Source organism: Mobula hypostoma, chromosome 11, assembly GCF_963921235.1.
Source record: "Mobula hypostoma chromosome 11, sMobHyp1.1, whole genome shotgun sequence".
Classification (NCBI taxonomy): domain Eukaryota; kingdom Metazoa; phylum Chordata; class Chondrichthyes; order Myliobatiformes; family Myliobatidae; genus Mobula; species Mobula hypostoma.
Genome location: NC_086107.1, coordinates 87,776,618 through 87,794,965, shown reverse-complemented (window position 1 = coordinate 87,794,965; position 18,348 = coordinate 87,776,618). Strand labels below are relative to the sequence as shown.

The following is an 18,348-nucleotide window of genomic DNA, read 5'->3' as shown; positions in this document are numbered from 1 at the left end:
AAAGGCTCCAGAGGGTTGTAGACTTAGCCTGATCCATTGCAGGCACGACCCTGCCCACCAGTGAGGCCATCTTCAAAAGACAGTGAATCAAGAAGTCAGAATCCATCAAGGACCTTCACCATCTGGAACTACCTTCAGGGTGGAGGTACAGAAGCCTGAAGACCCACACTCAATCATTCAGGAACAGCTTCTTTCTGAACAGTCCGTGAGCTCCAGAACACTATCTCAGCATTCCTTTTTCTTTTGCACTTTTTTTTTGTATTTTATAGTAATTTTATGCCTTTGCAATGTACTGCAGATGCAAAACAACAAATCTCACATCATACAAGTCTGTGATAATAGATTAGATTCTGGGTGAGGGGGTGGATGGCTTTGGAAAGAGGGGGAGTTGTTAACGGAATAGAGCGGAGCAGGTAGAAAGGAACAAGCTGCCACTGTAATGTTTCAAATTAGTTTGTATTATTACATGGATGAGAGGGGCTTTGAGGGACATGATCTGAGTGTGTAGATGGGTCTGGGCAGGAGAGCAGATCACATGGACTAGATGGGATGAAGGGCATATTACTGTAATCTAGTGCTGAATGACTATGACTTCCTCTGGCAGTGAGTTCCAGATATCAACCACTTTCTGTGTGAAAATGACATCCCTCAGATCCCCCTCAAATCTTCTCCCTTGCTCCTTAATTTGTGTCTTATTAAATACACCCAGCCTGGGATTTAAAAAAAAGATTCTATCTACGCTCTCAAAATCTTATATACTTCATTTACTTCACCATTCAGCTTTCAGTGCTGCAGGGAGAACAGTCCCAGCCTCTTCCTCAGTCTCCCCCTGTAGCTATATCGCTCCAAATCCAGGTAACATCCAGGGGAAATCTCACCAGACCAACACAACCACAAGTCCAGGATTGTTTGCACCAGGAACCCTTCAGTGCAAACAACCCTGCCACTTGGGCAATCCCCGCAAAGCTTCAGGCATAGAACACTTACCGCTTCTCAGTGGGAGCTTTGTAGTTCTTGTTTGTGTAAATCTCCTCCAGGCTGAACTCTTTCTTATTTAACCTGAAACACAATCATACTAAACAACAGGAATTCTGCAGATGCTGGAAATTCAAGCAACATACATCAAAGTTGCTGGTGAACGCAGCAGGCCAAGCAGCATCTATAGGAAGAGGCGCAGTCGACGTTTCAGGTCTCGGCCTGAAACGTCGACTGCGCCTCTTCCTATAGATGCTGCTTGGCCTGCTGCGTTCACCAGCAACTTTGATGTATGTTACACAATCATACTAGTCGGCAAATCAGAAATTCTGCAGATGCTAGACACCCAGAGCAACATACACAAAATGTCAGAAGAACTCAGGTCAGGCAGCATCTATGGAAATTAATAAACAGTTGACGTTTCAGGCCAAGACTGGAAAGGAAGGGGGAAGATGCCAGAATAAAAAAGGTAGGGTAAGGGAAAGGAGGATAGCTGGAAGGTGATAATGAAGCCAATCGGGTAGGAAAGATAAAGGGCTGGAGAGGAAGGAATCTGATTGGAAAGGACAGTGGACTATAGGAGAAAGGGAAGGACCTGGGGAGGGGAGAAGAGGTAAGATGCCAGGGTAGAGAATAAAAGGGGAGGGGGAAAAATATGATTTTTTTTTTAAAAGGAGGATAAATCAATATTCATGCTGTCAGGTTGGAGGCTACCAGACAGAATACAAGGTGTTGCTCCTCCAGCCTGAGGTAGGCCTCATCATGGGACAAGAAAAGGCTGTGGACCAACATGTCAGAATGGGAATTGGAATTAAAATACAGATCTCCCCCAGAGGGAGGATGACTTTGCTACATTACCTTGCTGGTTTTGGCAGTCCCATAGGCGTCAGGTTTAACTGCGTCTTCACTGGTGCCTTCCTGATGCGGAACCTCGACACCTTTCCCACACGAGTCTGTCCATTGATTTCTGAGGTCTGGGGAGGAAATGCAGGCTGGATCAAATTGAGCCCAGGAAGGAGTGTAGGGGTTCCGGGAGGGAAGTGAGAACAGGGTACAGAGATGGTGAGAGACACGGGGGCTGGAGAGGGCGATTTGAAGTAGAGATGGGAAAGGTGTAGGGGAGGGAGAGGAGGGATGTGATTACAGAGACAGGGGTGTAGAGAAGGGGGAGGGGATGTGATTACAGAGGCAAGGAGATGGGGTGCAGTAGAGGGGAGGTAGAAGAAGAACAAGGTAGGGAGGGAGGAAATTACAATACGAAAGGGAGTAGGAACAGGGCAAGGAAAAGAGGAGGGAAGTTTGGAGGAGTGGGGGAATGTGGGTGGGAAGGGATTACAGAGTCAGATCCTCCCTTCCCCTCACCTCGGTGCTGTGCTCAGGGGTCTCTGCCTCACGGGGTTCGGGCAGGACTGCGTCCAGCTTGCGTTTCCGAGGGGTGCTTCCAGGCTTCTGCACAGACACCTGTTCCTGGGTCTCTGATGCCCGTGCTGGTGAACTCTTGGACTGTGAAGGCAGCTCCCGGTCACTGGACTGGCCTGGACAGGCCGGGCTGTTTCCAGATAAAGGAGGAAACAGGGTCAGAGCAAGGTCAGGGAGGGTGAAACAGAGCAAACTCACGGCCTGGACAGGCCGGGCTGTCTCCAGATAAGGGAGGAAACAGGGTCAGAGCAAGGTCAGGGAGGGTGAAACAGAGCAAACTCACACCCTCCTCCCCTCTCCTACCAACTCCTCCTCTTTTCACTAGCCTCTCCCTGACCACACTCCTCCTTCCCAACCCTCCATGACCTTCTCTTACACCTCACCCCTACTCATTCCTCAACATTCTTCCACCCAAAAACTCACTCCTACTCTCCAGTTCCTCCCCCCCGTTTCCCTTCTCTTCCAAATACCCCACCTCCTCACCTCTACCTCTCCTCCTCCTCCATTTCCACCACCTCTTCCTCATCATTCTCCCACTCTCTCCCCGACCTCTTCTTCCCTCCTTTCTCCCACCCACTTCCTCCCCGTTCCTCCGCCGTCCCCATTACTCATCTTCCTCCTCCTCTCTCTGCACCACCCTCATCCCACCATTCCTCCCCATCTTCTCCTCTTCCTATTTTGGAAACCCCCCCACTCCACTACCCCATCTTCCTCCATCCCTTATTCACATCCCTTGTGCCCCATTCCCCTCTCTCTCCCAGGACCCCTTTCCTCTCCTCTCCCTACCCCTCAACAACGCATCCTCCATCTTTCACCCTCTACCTCCAATCCATCTCTCATCACCCTCCCATCTCACCACTCCCCCTCCTCCCCTCAGCCTTCCTCATTCCCCAAACACAACCTTGCTCCCCTCTTCTACCGCTTGGCACCATTTCACACTATTTCACCCATCCCTACTTCCCCCACTGTCTCATTTTTTTTTCTCTCCTCCCTCCCCTCTTACTCACTGCCCTTCCTCTCTTACCCTCCCCCTCCAATCCACTCCCTCGCCGCCTCCCACCCACCCCCATCGTCTCCATCCCCCACCCTTGACTCCTCACCCCCACCCCCCATTACCTGTACTCCAGGACAGGGCCCCTCCATACATCCGTCGCCTCCGTTTGCTCTCTGCTGGCCGGATGTGCAGGGGCCAAGACCCTCCTCTCAGGCCGGCCCCCACCGTTCCCTGCTCCTGCTGTACCCCACGAACTGGGGAACACCTCCTTGCGCAGGCAGAGGAGGGTTGGAGGGGCCGTCAGTTCCCGGCTGGGGTCCGCGCCCCCCAGTGTGTGACGCCTGTGCCTGGGGTTGGCAGAGGGGGGCAAGGATGGGGCTGGGAGGATGGGGTGGTGGGGCCAGCAGGAGGGGGAGGGGGAGGCTGGGATCTCAGGGCAGGACAGGCTGCGGCAGAGGCGGGTGGCAGGTCTTCCCTCTTTCCTTGGTGGAGGAGGAGAGGGAGGGGGTGGGGGTGCAGGTGAGGGTGGAGGCGACTTGGCCTCGGAGGGAGCTGCCGCTGCCGTGGAGCCCCCGCGCCAGGGCAGGTGGCTGCGAAGGGGCGAGAGAAAGATCTCGGCGAAGCCCTCCAGCTTGGAGCGGACAGTGCTGAGGATGGGGGAGAGCTCCCAGCGGCTGCAGGGTGGGGGCAGAGGGGAGCCAGGGGCTTCCGAGGGCTGCTCTGGGGATTCCAAAGGCGTCCAGGGTTGTGCAGCACCTGTGGGAGGGGGAATAGCAAGAGTTAGTTCCCATCCCTAATCACACATCGCAAACATGGGGAACACCAGCAGTTATCACACACCCCTTGTCACTCACTTGAGAAGGTGGGGACCATGCCAGACTTCCTGTGTCCCTACTTTCCCCTCAAGGTGGGGAACGTGCCCGATTAATCATCCATGCCCAGTTACTCTTGGCAAGGCGAAAATCTGGCAGCATCTATCACCCATCCCTGATCTCCCCTCATGAATGTGGGTGGCGGAGGGGGTTAATGAGCCTCTCCTCCTTGAACTACAGCCTCCCTTCTGGTGTCAAGGCTTCCATAGCAACGGTCCCTGGTGAAGGGCCAAATTATAAAAGAATTCAATATCAAATTTTATAGATGCTTAGCATTAACATTTTTCAGACTTGTTACAAAGATTACAAGAAGCTCTCAGTGTAGAGGCATAGAAAGAGCTTCGCAGAGACGCCATATTATCTACAATTGTTGGACGCAGCCACAACTTGTAGCTAAGCAAAGCAATGCGATGTTTGCATTCATTTCGAGAGGATGATGTAATGCTGAGGTTTTATAAGCCATTGGTCAGACTGCATTTGGGAGTATTGAGAGCAGTTCTGGACCCTTGTCTGAGAAAAGATGTGGTGGCACTGGAAAGGGTTCAGAGGAGGTTCACAAGAATGATTTTGGGATTGAAAGGGTTAACGTATGAGGAGCGTTTGATGGCTCCGGGCCTGTTCTCACTGGAGTTTAGAAGAAAGAAAGGGTATCTCATTGAAACCTATCAAATATTGAAAGGTATGGATAGAGAGGATGTGAGGAAGATGTTCTCTCTAGTGGGTAAGTCTACAATCATAGGGCACAGCCTCAGACTAGAGGAATGTCCATTTAGAATAGAGATGAGGAGGAATTCCTTTAGCCAAAGGGTGGTGTATCTGTGGAATTCATTGCCATGGGCAGATGTGGAAGCCAAGTCATTTGAGTATATTTAAAGCAGACAGTAATGGGTTTTTCATTATTTAAGGGTGCCAAGGGTTACTGGGAGAGGGCAGCGGTTGAGAGGGATAATAAATCAGCCATGATGGAATGTTGGAGCAGACTAGATGGGCCAAATGGTCTACTTCTGCTCCTATGCCCTATACAGTAGTCTAACTTGTGTGGGTCATTTCCACATTAGGGTGGTGAAAAGTGAAGTATCATAGTAATAATAATAATGGCTCCGTCTGTCTAAGTAGACAATGGATGCGCCTGGTAATAATTTCTCTCTGAGGTGCAGACCTGGGCAATGAATATGGAGATCCTGGGCTGCCCAGACATCAAGATCCCCCTCTCGGCCTCACGGATGTGGTCCAAAGGAATGCGAAGCAGTACATTTGGCATCAGCTTGGCTGCAGGAGCTGCCGGGAGGTGACGTGATACGTCATCCAACCACCTTAGGAGCTCTACGGATTTGTGTAGGGTTTACTCCTCAGCTCTCTCTTCTCCCGAAGATACCCACGAGGCAGTGGGGTCCGTAACCCTGGATAGGGGCCCATACCGGGTACTGTCAGCCGGAGCCAGCTGAGCCCGGGACTCGTGTAAGGCAGGGTCGTCACACCCTGTAGTAGTGACACATGGAGTCACTACCTGTGAAGTATAAAAGTTGGGAATTTATTTTGCTCAGGCCACAGGTCAAATGGAGTATCTGTGTACAGTCTACTCACCCCATTATAGGAAGGGTTGGGGGGGGCGGCTTTGGAATGGGTGCAGAAGAGGTTTAAACGGAATGCTGCCTACATCAGAGGGCATGTACTACAAGGAGGGGTTGGACACACTTGTGCTGTTTTCTCTGGAGCGGCAGACTAAGGGGAGACTTGATAGAGGTGTAGATAGAATAGGCAGTTGGCATCTTATTTCCAAGGATTGAAATATCAGGTACTACATTGCATGTTTTTCAGTGAAGAGAAGTACAAACACCATCATGCTGCTTGGATCTGGAGGACTTTAGTTACGAAGGGAGATTGGGAAGGTTAGGTCCACTTTCCCTGGAGCAAAGAAGGCTGAGAAGTGATTGGTTATTGTCACATGTACCCCAAGGTTCAGTGAAAACCCGAAGTTTGCGTGCTATCCGTACAGGTATTTTCGAAGCACATGAAGGTAGTATAACAGCGTAGAGGCTCTCCCCACCCTCTGCATGCTGGACAAACTCCAGCTGTTTCCTCTGGAGTGGCGGAGGCTGAAGGAGACCCGATGGAGGTTTGTAAGATTATGAGTGGTATCCATTTCCCACAGGTTTGAAATGTCTAATACCAGACGGCAAGCATTCAAGGTGAGTGCAGGCAAGCTCAAAGGACAAGCTCGCTTTATTTATTCATCTATTTACTTACACAGAGAGCGGTGCATGCCTGGAATGTGCTGCCGGGGTGGCGGAGGTGGCAGATATGATAAAGATGTTTGAGAGCTCATCAGATAGGCACATCGATGTGCAGGGAATGGAGGGATATGGACAGAGTGTATGCATAAGGCATTAGGCAGGCATTAGACAGGCATTTAATTAGCTTAATTAGTTTGGCACAACATCAGTGGGGGAATGTCACCTCAATTCACCCTCTCTTACCCCTCCTGGTGGTGGACAGTGAGTGATGGGGCTTTAGTTTACTCCAACTGAGGAGGAAAGATCAGGGTCCAGGAGTGAAGCAGAGAGGGGCTGAACAGCTACTGTATGTCAGATTGAAGTGGCAAGCCAGAACAAATTCCCCTGAACGACTCTGGAATGTTTTGACTACATAGCATTACTTCCAGTTTAGTCAGATACCTTTGTATTGTACCTCCTCTCCCCCACTTCCAGAGTACATTACTTTTGCTGAACGACCTCCTGATACCCACACTGAAATCTTTAAACCCATCCCCCCCCCCCCGGGTCTCTGGGTGGGGGCCAGGAATTTTGTCTTGCACAGGGGGAGGGGTTGCCCTAATCAAAGTTCCCACTGTGCCCCCATTGACTAAGACGCACAGTAAGAAGCATCCACCGGAAACTGTAGAGATCTGCATGCAGCTCAGCACATCACCAGAACTGGCCTACCCTCCATGGACTCTGTCCACACTTCCTCCTGCCTCAGTGAAGCAGCCAGCAAAATCAAATAGCCCACCCACCCCAGATACTTTCTCCTCTTCTTGCTCCCATCGGGCAGGAAATACAAAAGCCTGAAAGGACAGCTTCAACCCCGCTGTTGCCAGACTACTGAATACTAACGTGGACTATTGACCTCAACCTATGCCACTATGACCTTTGCACCTTGTCTACCGACAGTGCATTTTCTCTGTCAACGTAACTCTCGTTTTACCTTTTACTGCTCAACGTACAAATGAATGAAATGATCTGTATGACTGGCAAACAAATGGAAGTTTTTCACCAATGCACACAAAATACGCAGGGGAGGAGTTTCAGGCTGCTATTCAGTGGCAGGGGGGGGGTGCGGGAGGAGACACAGGCGGCTGTGGGGATAGATATCAGCATTGCTGTCAGACATACCTGAGCGACTCCGGTGAGGGCTCTCCCTCAGTGTGACCGGTGGGGTATCTGCCTTGGAGCCTGGGCGGAGGAGCTGAGTAGGAGTCTCCAGAAGCGGGCTGAGCCTGTTGCCGGCAGGAAGGAAAAGGGAGAGGAGAGATTTGTCAGGCTTGGGGGCGAAGGAAAGCAAATCCACATGGGACCATGGGCAGGCACGTCTCTGCAAGATCCCAGAGACACCCAGATCACTGGATATAGTGAAGCTGGGTAAAGGCTTCGATATCACCGCACCCCATCGACCCTCCCCAGTGCACCCATCGTGCTGCCCACTCCCCACCCTCTCCCGCCCCTCCTTCCTCCAACATTGACCCCACCCTCTCAACTGCTCCCCACTCCTTGCCTCACCCCTCCCTCATGTGCTGCTCCCTCCTCCACCTTCCCCCCCACATTACTTACCTCCCATTGGAAGGCGATGACCCTACATTGTTTCTGGAGTTGTGGCAGGACCCCTGTAGAGAGAAATGGGTATGGTGAAGGGAGGGACAGAGAATTGGGGAGGGGAAAATGTGTGTGGGAGAGGTAGAGGGCATCAACGCCACGTGCCACACTGCTGGATGGCAAAGGCTCGATCATACACACACCCCCTCCCCCCACAACATACTGAGAAACATCCTGGCCTCCCTCACCCCCACACATCACCATTGCTGCCCCACCACCTCCATCTATCTCCCTTCCTAGGGACTCCTCCATGACCTAGTTTTAAAACAGTTATGGAGAAGCACATCACTGTTAAAAAGTCGAGGTCCTGAAATGGGGCAGAGCAGATTTTCCAGCCATTCGGTACAATCTTGCAGTGATTGGGTGAGATTGCTTGCCAGGAAAAGAGCATCTGCCAAGAGGAAGCCTTTTAAAAGTGTGATGTTAAGTGTTCAGGGCCTGCATGTACCCATCAGGGTGAAGGGCAAAGGCTGGCGGGCTTCAGCAACCCTGGCTGACAAGAGATTGGAACTGGTATTGGTTTATTATGGTCACGTGCACAGAGAAACACTGAAAAGCTCGTCTTTTACATTGTTCACACAGCTCATTTCATTGCCCAGTGAACTGAGATAGTTAAAGGAAATGCAGAATAAAATGTAAAGGCTACAGAGAAAGTACAAAGTACAGGAGAGGTTTTCAGTAAGGTGCAAGGTCATAACAAGATAAAATGTGAGGCTAAGAGTTCAACCGTATCGTACTAGGGAACCATTCAATGGTCTTAGCTATTGTCCCATTGTTCTGTCTTTGAACCCACTGAGACATGCTTTTATAAAAAAGTTTGGGAACCCTTGCTCTCGGAACTCATCCCTTTTCCTGCCTAAATCGTTGGTACCAATATGTACCACAACTTTTGGCTGTTTACCCTCCTGCTTTAGAATGCGGAGTACTTGACGTGAGATAACCTGCCAGGCAACATACCATCCAGGTGTGTCACCTTCACATAATCTCCTGTCTGCTTATCTAACTATTCTGCCAATTGGGAAGGAGGAGAAAAGAGGATGTACAGGGTGAGTGGGGTCTTTGATAATGCTGACTGCCTTACTGAGGCAGTGGGATGTGTAGACAGAGTCCATGGACTGGAGGCTAATTTCCACAGCACGTTGAGCTGCATCCACAACTCTCTGCCATTCCTTACAATCATGTGCAAAACAGTTGTTATACTAAGCCGTGATTCATCCAGGTAGAATGTATTCAACAATGCAACAATAATAATTGGTGGGAGTCAAAGGGGACATGCCACATTTCTTTAGCCTCCTGAGGAAGTAGAGATGTTAGTGAGCTTTGCCAACAATGTAGAGTACCTTGACAGTGTTCAGTGTGCCTGTTCCCCTCAATAATGAGTATACTGCTTTTGAGTACTGTTGGTGGTGGAGAGAAGACGACCTACCACAGGAAAGTGACTGAGATCTCTGGCACTGAGTCTGGCTCTGTGGCTTAAAGAGAGAAGGGTAGTGAAGGAGAGTTTAACAGTGATAGGCGATTCCATAGTCAGAGATGCCAGGGACATCTCACGTCAGGTACACAGTATTCTAAAGCAGGAGGGTAAACAGCCAGAAATCGTGGTACATATTGGTACCAACGATTTCAACAGGAGAAAGGATGAGGTCCAAGAGCAAGGGTCCCAACCTTTTTTATGCCATGGACCCCTACTATTAACCATGGATCACAGCTTGGGAATCCCTGTCTTAGAGGGAGAAAACTGCATTAGGGTTGCATCAGATTGCTGCCTGTGCCATGCATCAGTGTTAAGATGATTTGGCAGATGACTCCATGGCCAAGAAATCGGTGCAGGGGGGCAAGTTTTCAGATTTCTGGAAGACTAGAACCTCTCTGAGCAAAGTACAACCTGTATAAAAAAGGACAGGATACACCTGAACCCGTAGGAGATCAATATCCTTGGGGGCACGCTTGCTGTTGGTAAACAAGTAGATACAATGTGTAGAGAAACTGTGAGGAAAGAGAGACAATGATTTGTCTTTAAAGTAAATAGAAGGCTCAAACTGTTTGAAAAACAGAAGATAAAATAAATGGAAAGGATAGTACAGGAAAGGACAGAAAAGTCTCTAAAATAACTAAATTCTAAAAGTTTAGAAGGGGATAAGAATTAAACTTCTAGTAACACAGGGGAAAAATTGAAAAGGGTGCTACATAAGGAGTTATATTTCAATGCATGCAGCATACGTAATAAAATAGATGACCCTGCAAAGTACTTAAGAGATTGGCAGGTATGATGCTGTGGGCATCCCTGTGTTGTGGCTGAAAGAGTTGAGAGCTTAACATCCAAGGATACACATTGTATTGAAAGAACAGCCAGGTAGGCAGAGGGTAAAAAATGAAATCGAATCCTTAGAAAGAGGTGACATAGGATCGGAAGATGTAGAAGACTTGTCGGCAGAGTTAAGAAACTTCAAGGGTAAAAATACTTAACGAGAGTTCCATACAAACCTCTGAACAGTAGCCAGGATGTGGAGTACAAAGTACAATGGGAGACAGTAAAGGCATGTAAAAAAGGCGAAGTTATGATGGTCATGGGGGATTTCAATATGTAGGTAGATTGGAAAAATCAGATTGGTGTAGAATCTCAAGAAAGGGAATTTGCAGAATAACTATAAGATGGCTTTTTAGAGCAGCTTGTGGTGGAGCCCATTAGGAAAAGGCAATTCTGGATTCATCATCATCATGATGTGCCATGCTCAGTTTGAGCTTTGACTGCCATAGCCCACACACTCCTGCTTCGGGTCAAGTGGATCAATTCATTGGTATTCATTTCCAGTTCTCTGGCTGCTGTCTCCATCATCATTTGTCTATCTTCCTCTTGCTTTCTTCCTTTCAATCTTTCCCATAATTACCGTGTATTCTAACTCCTCTTTCCTAATCACGTCTAATGAAGTTACATTACCTTTCCATGATCTCATACATTATTTCTCTTTTTGTGTTTGCTCTGTTCATGACATCCTCGTTAGATATTCGTTTCGTCCATGATATTCTTTGCATCCTCCTCAAAAACCACATCTCTGTTGCTTCAATTCGTTTCCTCGTGTTACTAGATATTGTCCAACATTCTGAGCCATATAACATAATTGGATAAACGTAACATTGCAGTACTCTGAGGCGGGTTGTCATGCCTAGTTTAGTATTGGTCAGTATACTCTTCATTCTCGTAAAGGTGTTTTTCGCCATCCTTATTCTTCTTTTGATGTCCATGTCGCACCTGCCATCTGATGTCACCCAGCTTCTCAAGTAGCAAAAGTCTTGCCATTGTTTTATGTCTTCCCCGTTTATTCTCAGCCTGCAGATAGGATTCTCCTTCTTTTTGGATATCACCATACATTCTGTCTTTTTGCAATTGATAGATAGACCCATTTCTGCACTTTCTTCAACAACTATATCAATTAAGTTTTGTAGTTCTTCCTCCGTACTTGCAATTAACACAGTGTCATCCGCATATCTGAAATTATTGATGTTTTCACTGCCAAGTTTGATTCCCAAGGTGTCTCTTATTTTTTGTAATATTGTTTCACTGTACACATTAAATAAATCAGGGGAGAAATAGGTGTTGTATAATGAACCAGATTTGATTAAGGAGCTTAAGGTAAAGGAACCCTCAGGAAGCAATATCCTAATATGATAGAATTCACCCTGCAGTTTGACAGGGAGAAGCTAAAATCAGATGCATCAGAATTACAGAGGAGTAAAGAGAACTACAGAGGCATGAGAGAGAAGCTGACCAAAGTTGATTAGAAGGGGACACTAACAGCATGACGACAGAACAGTAACACTGGAGTTTCTGAGCAATTCGCAAGACCCACCAAAGATACATCCCAACAGAGTATTCTAAAAGGAAGTGTGAAGCACCATAGCTGACAACGGAAGTTGAAGATGCCATAAAAGCAAAAGAGAGGCATATAATACTGCAAATATTAGTGGGAAGCTTTTAAGAACCAACAGAAGGCAAAAAAACAATAAGGACAGAGAAAATGAAATATGAAGGCAAGCTAGCCAGTAACATCAAAGAGGACACCAAAAGTTTTTTCAAATATATGAAGAGTAAAAGAGAGACAAGAATGGATATCAATGCTAGAAGATGACACTACAGCAATGGGGAACAAAGAAATGATGGACGAATCTAATAAGCATTTTGCGTCAGTCTTTGCTATGGAAAAACAGCAACAGTATGCCAGAAATTCAAGTGTCAGGGGACAGAAAGGAGTGTAGTTACTATTTTCAAAGGAGAAGGTGTTTGGGAAGCTGAAAGATCTAAAGGTAGATAAGCTACCTGGGCCAGATGGACTATACCCCTGTGTTCTGAAGGAGAAAACTGAAGGGATTATGGAGGCATTAGCAGCAATCTTTCAAGAATCACTAGATTCTAGAAGGTTTCCAGAAGATTGGAAAATTACAAATGTCACTCTATTCTCTAAGGGAATCAAAAGACAAGAAACTGTAGACCAGTTAACCTAACCTCAGTGGTGGGAAGATGTTGAAGTCCATTATTTAGGGTGAGGTTTCCGGGTACTTAGAGGCACATGATAAAATAAATGAGTCAGTATAATTTCCTTAAGGAGAAATCTTGCCTGACAAATCTGTTGGAATTATTTGAGCAAATAACAAGCAGAATCAATGGGGATATTGTTTACTTAGATTTGACAAGATGCCGTACATGAAGCTGTTAAGCAGGCTGATCATGGTATTACAGGAAAGATACCAGCAGGATGGAAGAATGGCTGACTGACAGGAAACAAAGAGTGGGAATAAAGGAAGCTTTTTCCAGTCCGCTGCCAGTGGTTTGGGGTGCTCCACAGGGGTTGGCGTTGGGACTGCTTCTTTTCACATTAATGTCGATGATTGGATTGATGGCTTCATGGTCAAGTTTGCGGACGATACGAAGATAGGTGGGGGGAGAGGAGGCAGGTAATGTTGAGGAAGCAGGGAGGCTGCAGAAGGACTTGGACAGATTAGGAGAATGGACAAGAGGTGGCAGATGGAATACAGTGCAGGTAAGTGTACGGTTATGCACTTTGATAGAAGCAATAAAGGTACAAATTATTTTCTGAATGGGGAGAAACCAGATGTGTAAAGGGACTTGGGAATCCTTGCGCAGGATTATCTAGAGGTCAGCTTGCAGGTTGAGTCAGTGGTAAGGAAGGCAAATGCAATGTTAGCATTCATTTCGAGAGGGCCAGAATAAAAAAGCAAGGATGTAACCCTGAGGTTTTAAAAGAAATTGATTAGTATTGTGAGCAGTTTTGAGTCTCTTATCTGAGAAAGGATGTGTTGGCATTGAAGAGGGTCCAGAGGAGTTTCATGAGAATGGTTTTGGGAATGAAAGGGTTAACATGAGGAGCGTTTGACAGCTCTGGGCCTGTACTCACTGGAGTTTAGAATACCTGGGGGGGGGGGGCAGGAAGAAGAGACCTTATTGAAACCTATCTGATATTAAAAGGCCAAGAAAGAGCGGGTGTGGAAAGCATGCTTTCTATACTGGGGGAGTCTGGGACCAGATGGCACAGACTCAGAATAGGACTTCCCTATAGAACAGAGATATGAAGGAATTTCTTCAGCCATTGGGTGGTAAATCAGTGGAGTTCATTGCCACAGACGACTGCAGAGGCCAAGTCATTGGGTATATTTAAAGCAAAGGTTGACAGGTTTTTGATTAGTCAGGGTGTTCAAGGGTAGGGGGAGGAGGCAGGGAGTGGGTTTGAGAGGGATAATAAATGGTGGAGTGGACTCAATGGGCCAATGTCTAATCCCATCCTCTGGGTTTTCCCCCCTCCCTTTTTCCTTCTCCCTGGGCCTCCTGACCCATGATCCTCCCATATCCCCTTTGCCAATCACCTGTCCAGCTATTGGCTCCATCCCTCCCCCTCCTGTCTTCTCCTATCATTTTGGATCTCCCCCTCCCCCTTCTACTTTCAAATCTCTTACTAGCTCTTCTTTCAGTTAGTCCTGACGAAGGGTCTCGGCCTGAAACGTCGACTGTACCTCATCCTATAGATGCTGCCTGGCCTGCTGCGTTCACCAGCAACTTTGATGTGTGTTGCTTGAATTTCCAGCATCTGCAGAATTCCTCGTGTTTACAATGTCTAATGGGTTTTTTTGCCCATGGTATCTACATGATTATCAATTCAGGCTGTTGGTGAAGACTGAGCTGATTAAAAGAGAGGGAACCACACAGTGCATACATGCGACTAGGAACTGGAGATTCTCTTTGATGACAATAGGGGCGCACTCAAGATACAAGGTAGAGGGAAAAGATTAGGATACGACAAGGATCTGGCAGGTAAGGTGAGGCAAAATCTCAAGAAAATCTACAGATATACTAAGAGTAAATAGGTCCCCTTAAAGACCTGCATTGCTATCTTTGCATAGAGCTGGATAAGATAAAAATATAATTAATGAATACTTCTCTTCTGTGTTTACTGGAGCGAAGACAGTGAAGGCTAAGGAAACAGGGAAAGTGAGCAGTGTTGTCTGAAGACCATATACAAATTAACAAAGAGGTGATATTAGAGCCACTAAAGTGCATTAAGGAGGATAGATCCTCAAGGCTCGATCTGGTACATTCTCAGACCTTGTAGTTAGCTAGAGAAGAAATGGCAGGGGCCTTTTGCAGAGATTTTTGAATCAACACTGGCCACGAGGTTCCGGATAACTGGAGCGGCAAATGTGGTAGTATTGTTTAAAAAAGGCAAACAAAATAAGCCAGGAAGCTGCTGGCTAGTCAGTCTGACATTGTTTTTTTGGCAAGTTCCTGGAGGGAATCTTGAGAGAGACAGGATCTACCACCATTTGGAGAGATATGGTCTGATTCAAGACAGTCAGCACAGCTTTCATGGCTGACCAATCCTTTGGAGTACTTCAAGGAGGTAACTAAGAAGGTAGATGAGGGTAGGAATGTGGATATTGTCCATATGGGCTTTGGCAAGGTTTTGACAAGGTACCTCACAGCTGGCTAGTCTGAAGAGTTAGAACTCATGAGATCCACGGAGATGGCAGATTGGATTCACTAGACAGGAAGCAAAGGGTGACGGTCAAAGGTTGCTTCTTGGATGGAAGGTCTATGTCTAGTGGTGTGCCACAGGGGGCCAGCTGTATTATTTGTAATTTATATTATTGATTTTGATGTGAATATACAAGGCATAGTAAGTTTCAGGATGAAGTTATGGTGTTGTAGATCTGAAGAATAATGACAGGAGAATCAGGATTAGCTGGGTACATGGGCTAAGGATTGGCAAATGGCTTCCAATTCAGGTAAATGTGAGGCATTGCATTTTTGGAGATCAAACTAGGGTAGCACTTATCTAGTGAATGTAGGGCATTGGGGAGTGTGATGGAACAAAAAGACACAAATTGCAAGTTCATATTTCACTGAAAGCAGCATCTCACATAGACACGGAGGTGAAGCAGTTTTTAGTAAATGGCCTTCATCAGTCAGGGCATGGAAGACAGGACTGGAAAACTGTGCCACAATTATATAAAATACTGGGGAGACCTCACTTGAAGTACTGCACACTGTTTTGATCATGCTGCTATGGGAAAGATGTTATTAAACTTAGAAAGAGTACAGAAAAGATCAGTCAGGATGCTGCCTGGACTCAGGGGCCTAATTTAGAAGGAGAGGTTGCACAGACAGGACTTTCTTCCCTGGAAGATAGGGGACTGAGAAATGACCAGAAACATGAGGGGCACAGACAGGACAGAATGAAAGCAGCCTTCTTCCCTAGGGAGGGGGACTAAAAACACAAAGGACACAAATTAGAGGCGAGAGATTCAAAAGGGACATCAGGGGCACAGGGTAGACAAGCTCCTGCAAAGAGCGGCTGAGGTGGACACATTTAAAAGCCATTCCCAAAACCCACTCAGACAAGAGAATGCAGTTACCAAATGCAGGCAGATGAAGCAAACAATGCAGTTAGCATGGAACAATTGGACTGAAACGCCTATTTCAGTGTTCTGTATCCCCTTTATTGCTGTCTCCCATCCCTCCACTGTTCCTGCTTCCCCCTTTCTCACAGTCTGTCTGCCAGTCTCTGCCTCTCTCATACACCCACCCACATGAGAACCCCTCACTTCGAGTGAACAGCGGGGTGGGGATAATGCTCACCTTCCAGCCGAAGGTCCGGGAGGGTGTCTCAGCGGTGGCTGCCTCCTCACTGCGGCTCCGGCAGTCTTGCAGCGTGATGGAGAGGACACGACCAGCACGTCGCTCCAGGGGAGAGGTCGTGATGAAGGGCCGATGGGACGAGGAACTGGAGGGCGAGGGTCGCAGGCGGGTGCAGACAGCAGGAAGAGGGGTGGATGGCCACTGCTGGGAGTCCACCAGTGCTCGAGAGGCAACATGACTTGGGCTGAGGGAGCAAGTGAGAGGCAATGAGAAGATATTTAAAACAGCGAGCGGAGGAGAGGGTGGGGTGGGGGGTTGGAAGCAGGAGGTAACTGAGACAGACAGAGATGGGAGAGGACATAGAAACCATAGAAAAACCACAGCACAGAAACAGGCCTTTGGGCCTTTCTTGGCTGTGCGGAACTATTTTCTGCCTAGTCCCACTGACCTGCACACAGACCATATCCCTCCATACACCTCCCATCCATGTATCTGTCCAATTTATTCTTAAATGTTAAAAAAGAACCCGCATTTACCACCTCGTCTGGCAGCTCATTCCATACTCCCACCACTCTCTGTGTGAAGAAGTCCCCCCTAATGTTCCCTTTAAACTTTTCCCCCCCCACCCTTAACCCATGTCCTCAGGTTTTTTTCTCCCCTTGTCTCAGTGGAAAAAGCCTGCTTGCATTCACTCTATCTATACCCATCATAATTTTATATACCTCTATCAAATCTCCCCTCATTCTTCTACGCTCCAGGGAATAAAGTCCTAACCTATTCAACCTTTCTCTGTAACTGAGTTTCTCAAGTCCCGGCAACATCCTTGGAAACAAACCTTCTCTGCATTCTTTCAACCTTATTAATATCCTGACCAAAACTGAACACAATACTCCAGTTTCGGCCTCACCAATGCCTTATACAACCTCATCATAACATTCCAGCTCTTATACTCAATACTTTGGTTAATAAAGGCCAATGTACCAAAAGCTCTCTTTACGACCCTATCTACCTGTGACGCCACTTTTAGGGAATCTTGTATCTGTATTCCCAGATCCCTCTGTTCTACTGCACTCCTCAATGCCTTACCATTAACCCTGTATGTTCTACCTTGGTTTGTCCTTCCAAAGTGCAATACCTCACAGTTGTCTGTATTAAACTCCATCTGCCATTTTTCCAGCTGGTCCAAGTCCCTCTGCAGGCTCTGAAAACCTTCCTCACTGTCCACTACACCTCCAATCTTTGTATCATCAGCAAATTTGCTGATCCAATTTACCACATTATCATCCAGATCATTGATATAGATGACAAATAACAATGGACCCAGCACTGATCCCTGTGGCACACCACTAGTCACAGGCCTCCACTCGGAGAAGCAATTCTCTACCACCACTCTTTGGCTTCTTCCATTGAGCCAACTGTCCAATCCAATTTACCACCTCTCCATGTATACCTAGCGACTGAATTTTCCTAACTAACCTCCCATGCGAGACCTTGTCAAAGGCCTTACTGAAGTCCATGTAGACAACATCCACTGCCTTCCCTTCACCCACTTTCCTGGTAACCTCCTCAAAAAACTCCAATAGATTGGTCAAACATGACCTACCACGCACAAAGCCATGTTGACTTTCCCTAATAAGCCCCTATCTATCCAAATGTTTGTAGATTCTGTCTCTTAGTACTCCCTCCAATAATTTACCCACTATTGACATCAAACTTACCAGCCTATAATTTCCCGGATTACTTTTCGATCCTTTTTTAAGCAACAGAACAACATGAGCTACTCTCCAATCCTCCGGCACCTCACCCGTAGACACTGACATTTTCAATATACCTGCCAGGGCCCCTGCAATTTCAACACTAGTCTCCTTCAAGGTCTGAGGGAATACCCTGTCAGGTCCTGGGGATTTATCCACTTTAATTTGCCTCAAGATAGCAAGCACCTCCTCCTTTTCAATCTGTACAGTTTCCATGATCTCACTACTTGTTTCCCTTAATTCCATAGACTTCATGACAGTTTCCTTAGTAAATACAGATGCAAAAAACCCATTTAAGATCTCCCCCATTTCTTTTGGT

The 18,348-nt window shown here is 47.2% G+C and overlaps 1 protein-coding gene across 1 annotated transcript in view; it reads right to left on the bottom strand.

Moving 5' to 3' along the window:
* prr14 (proline rich 14) overlaps positions 1 to 18,348 on the bottom strand; it is a 43,280-nt gene that overhangs the window by 20,356 nt on the left and 4,576 nt on the right. Inside the window, exons 3-9 of the mRNA XM_063062453.1 lie at positions 16,276 to 16,519; positions 8,088 to 8,140; positions 7,653 to 7,756; positions 3,511 to 4,144; positions 2,338 to 2,524; positions 1,834 to 1,949; positions 988 to 1,059 (exon numbers count right to left, since the gene is read on the bottom strand). Of these exons, the coding sequence (XP_062918523.1) occupies positions 988 to 1,059; positions 1,834 to 1,949; positions 2,338 to 2,524; positions 3,511 to 4,144; positions 7,653 to 7,756; positions 8,088 to 8,140; positions 16,276 to 16,519 (1,410 nt within the window). The remainder of the gene's footprint in view (positions 1 to 987; positions 1,060 to 1,833; positions 1,950 to 2,337; positions 2,525 to 3,510; positions 4,145 to 7,652; positions 7,757 to 8,087; positions 8,141 to 16,275; positions 16,520 to 18,348) is intronic.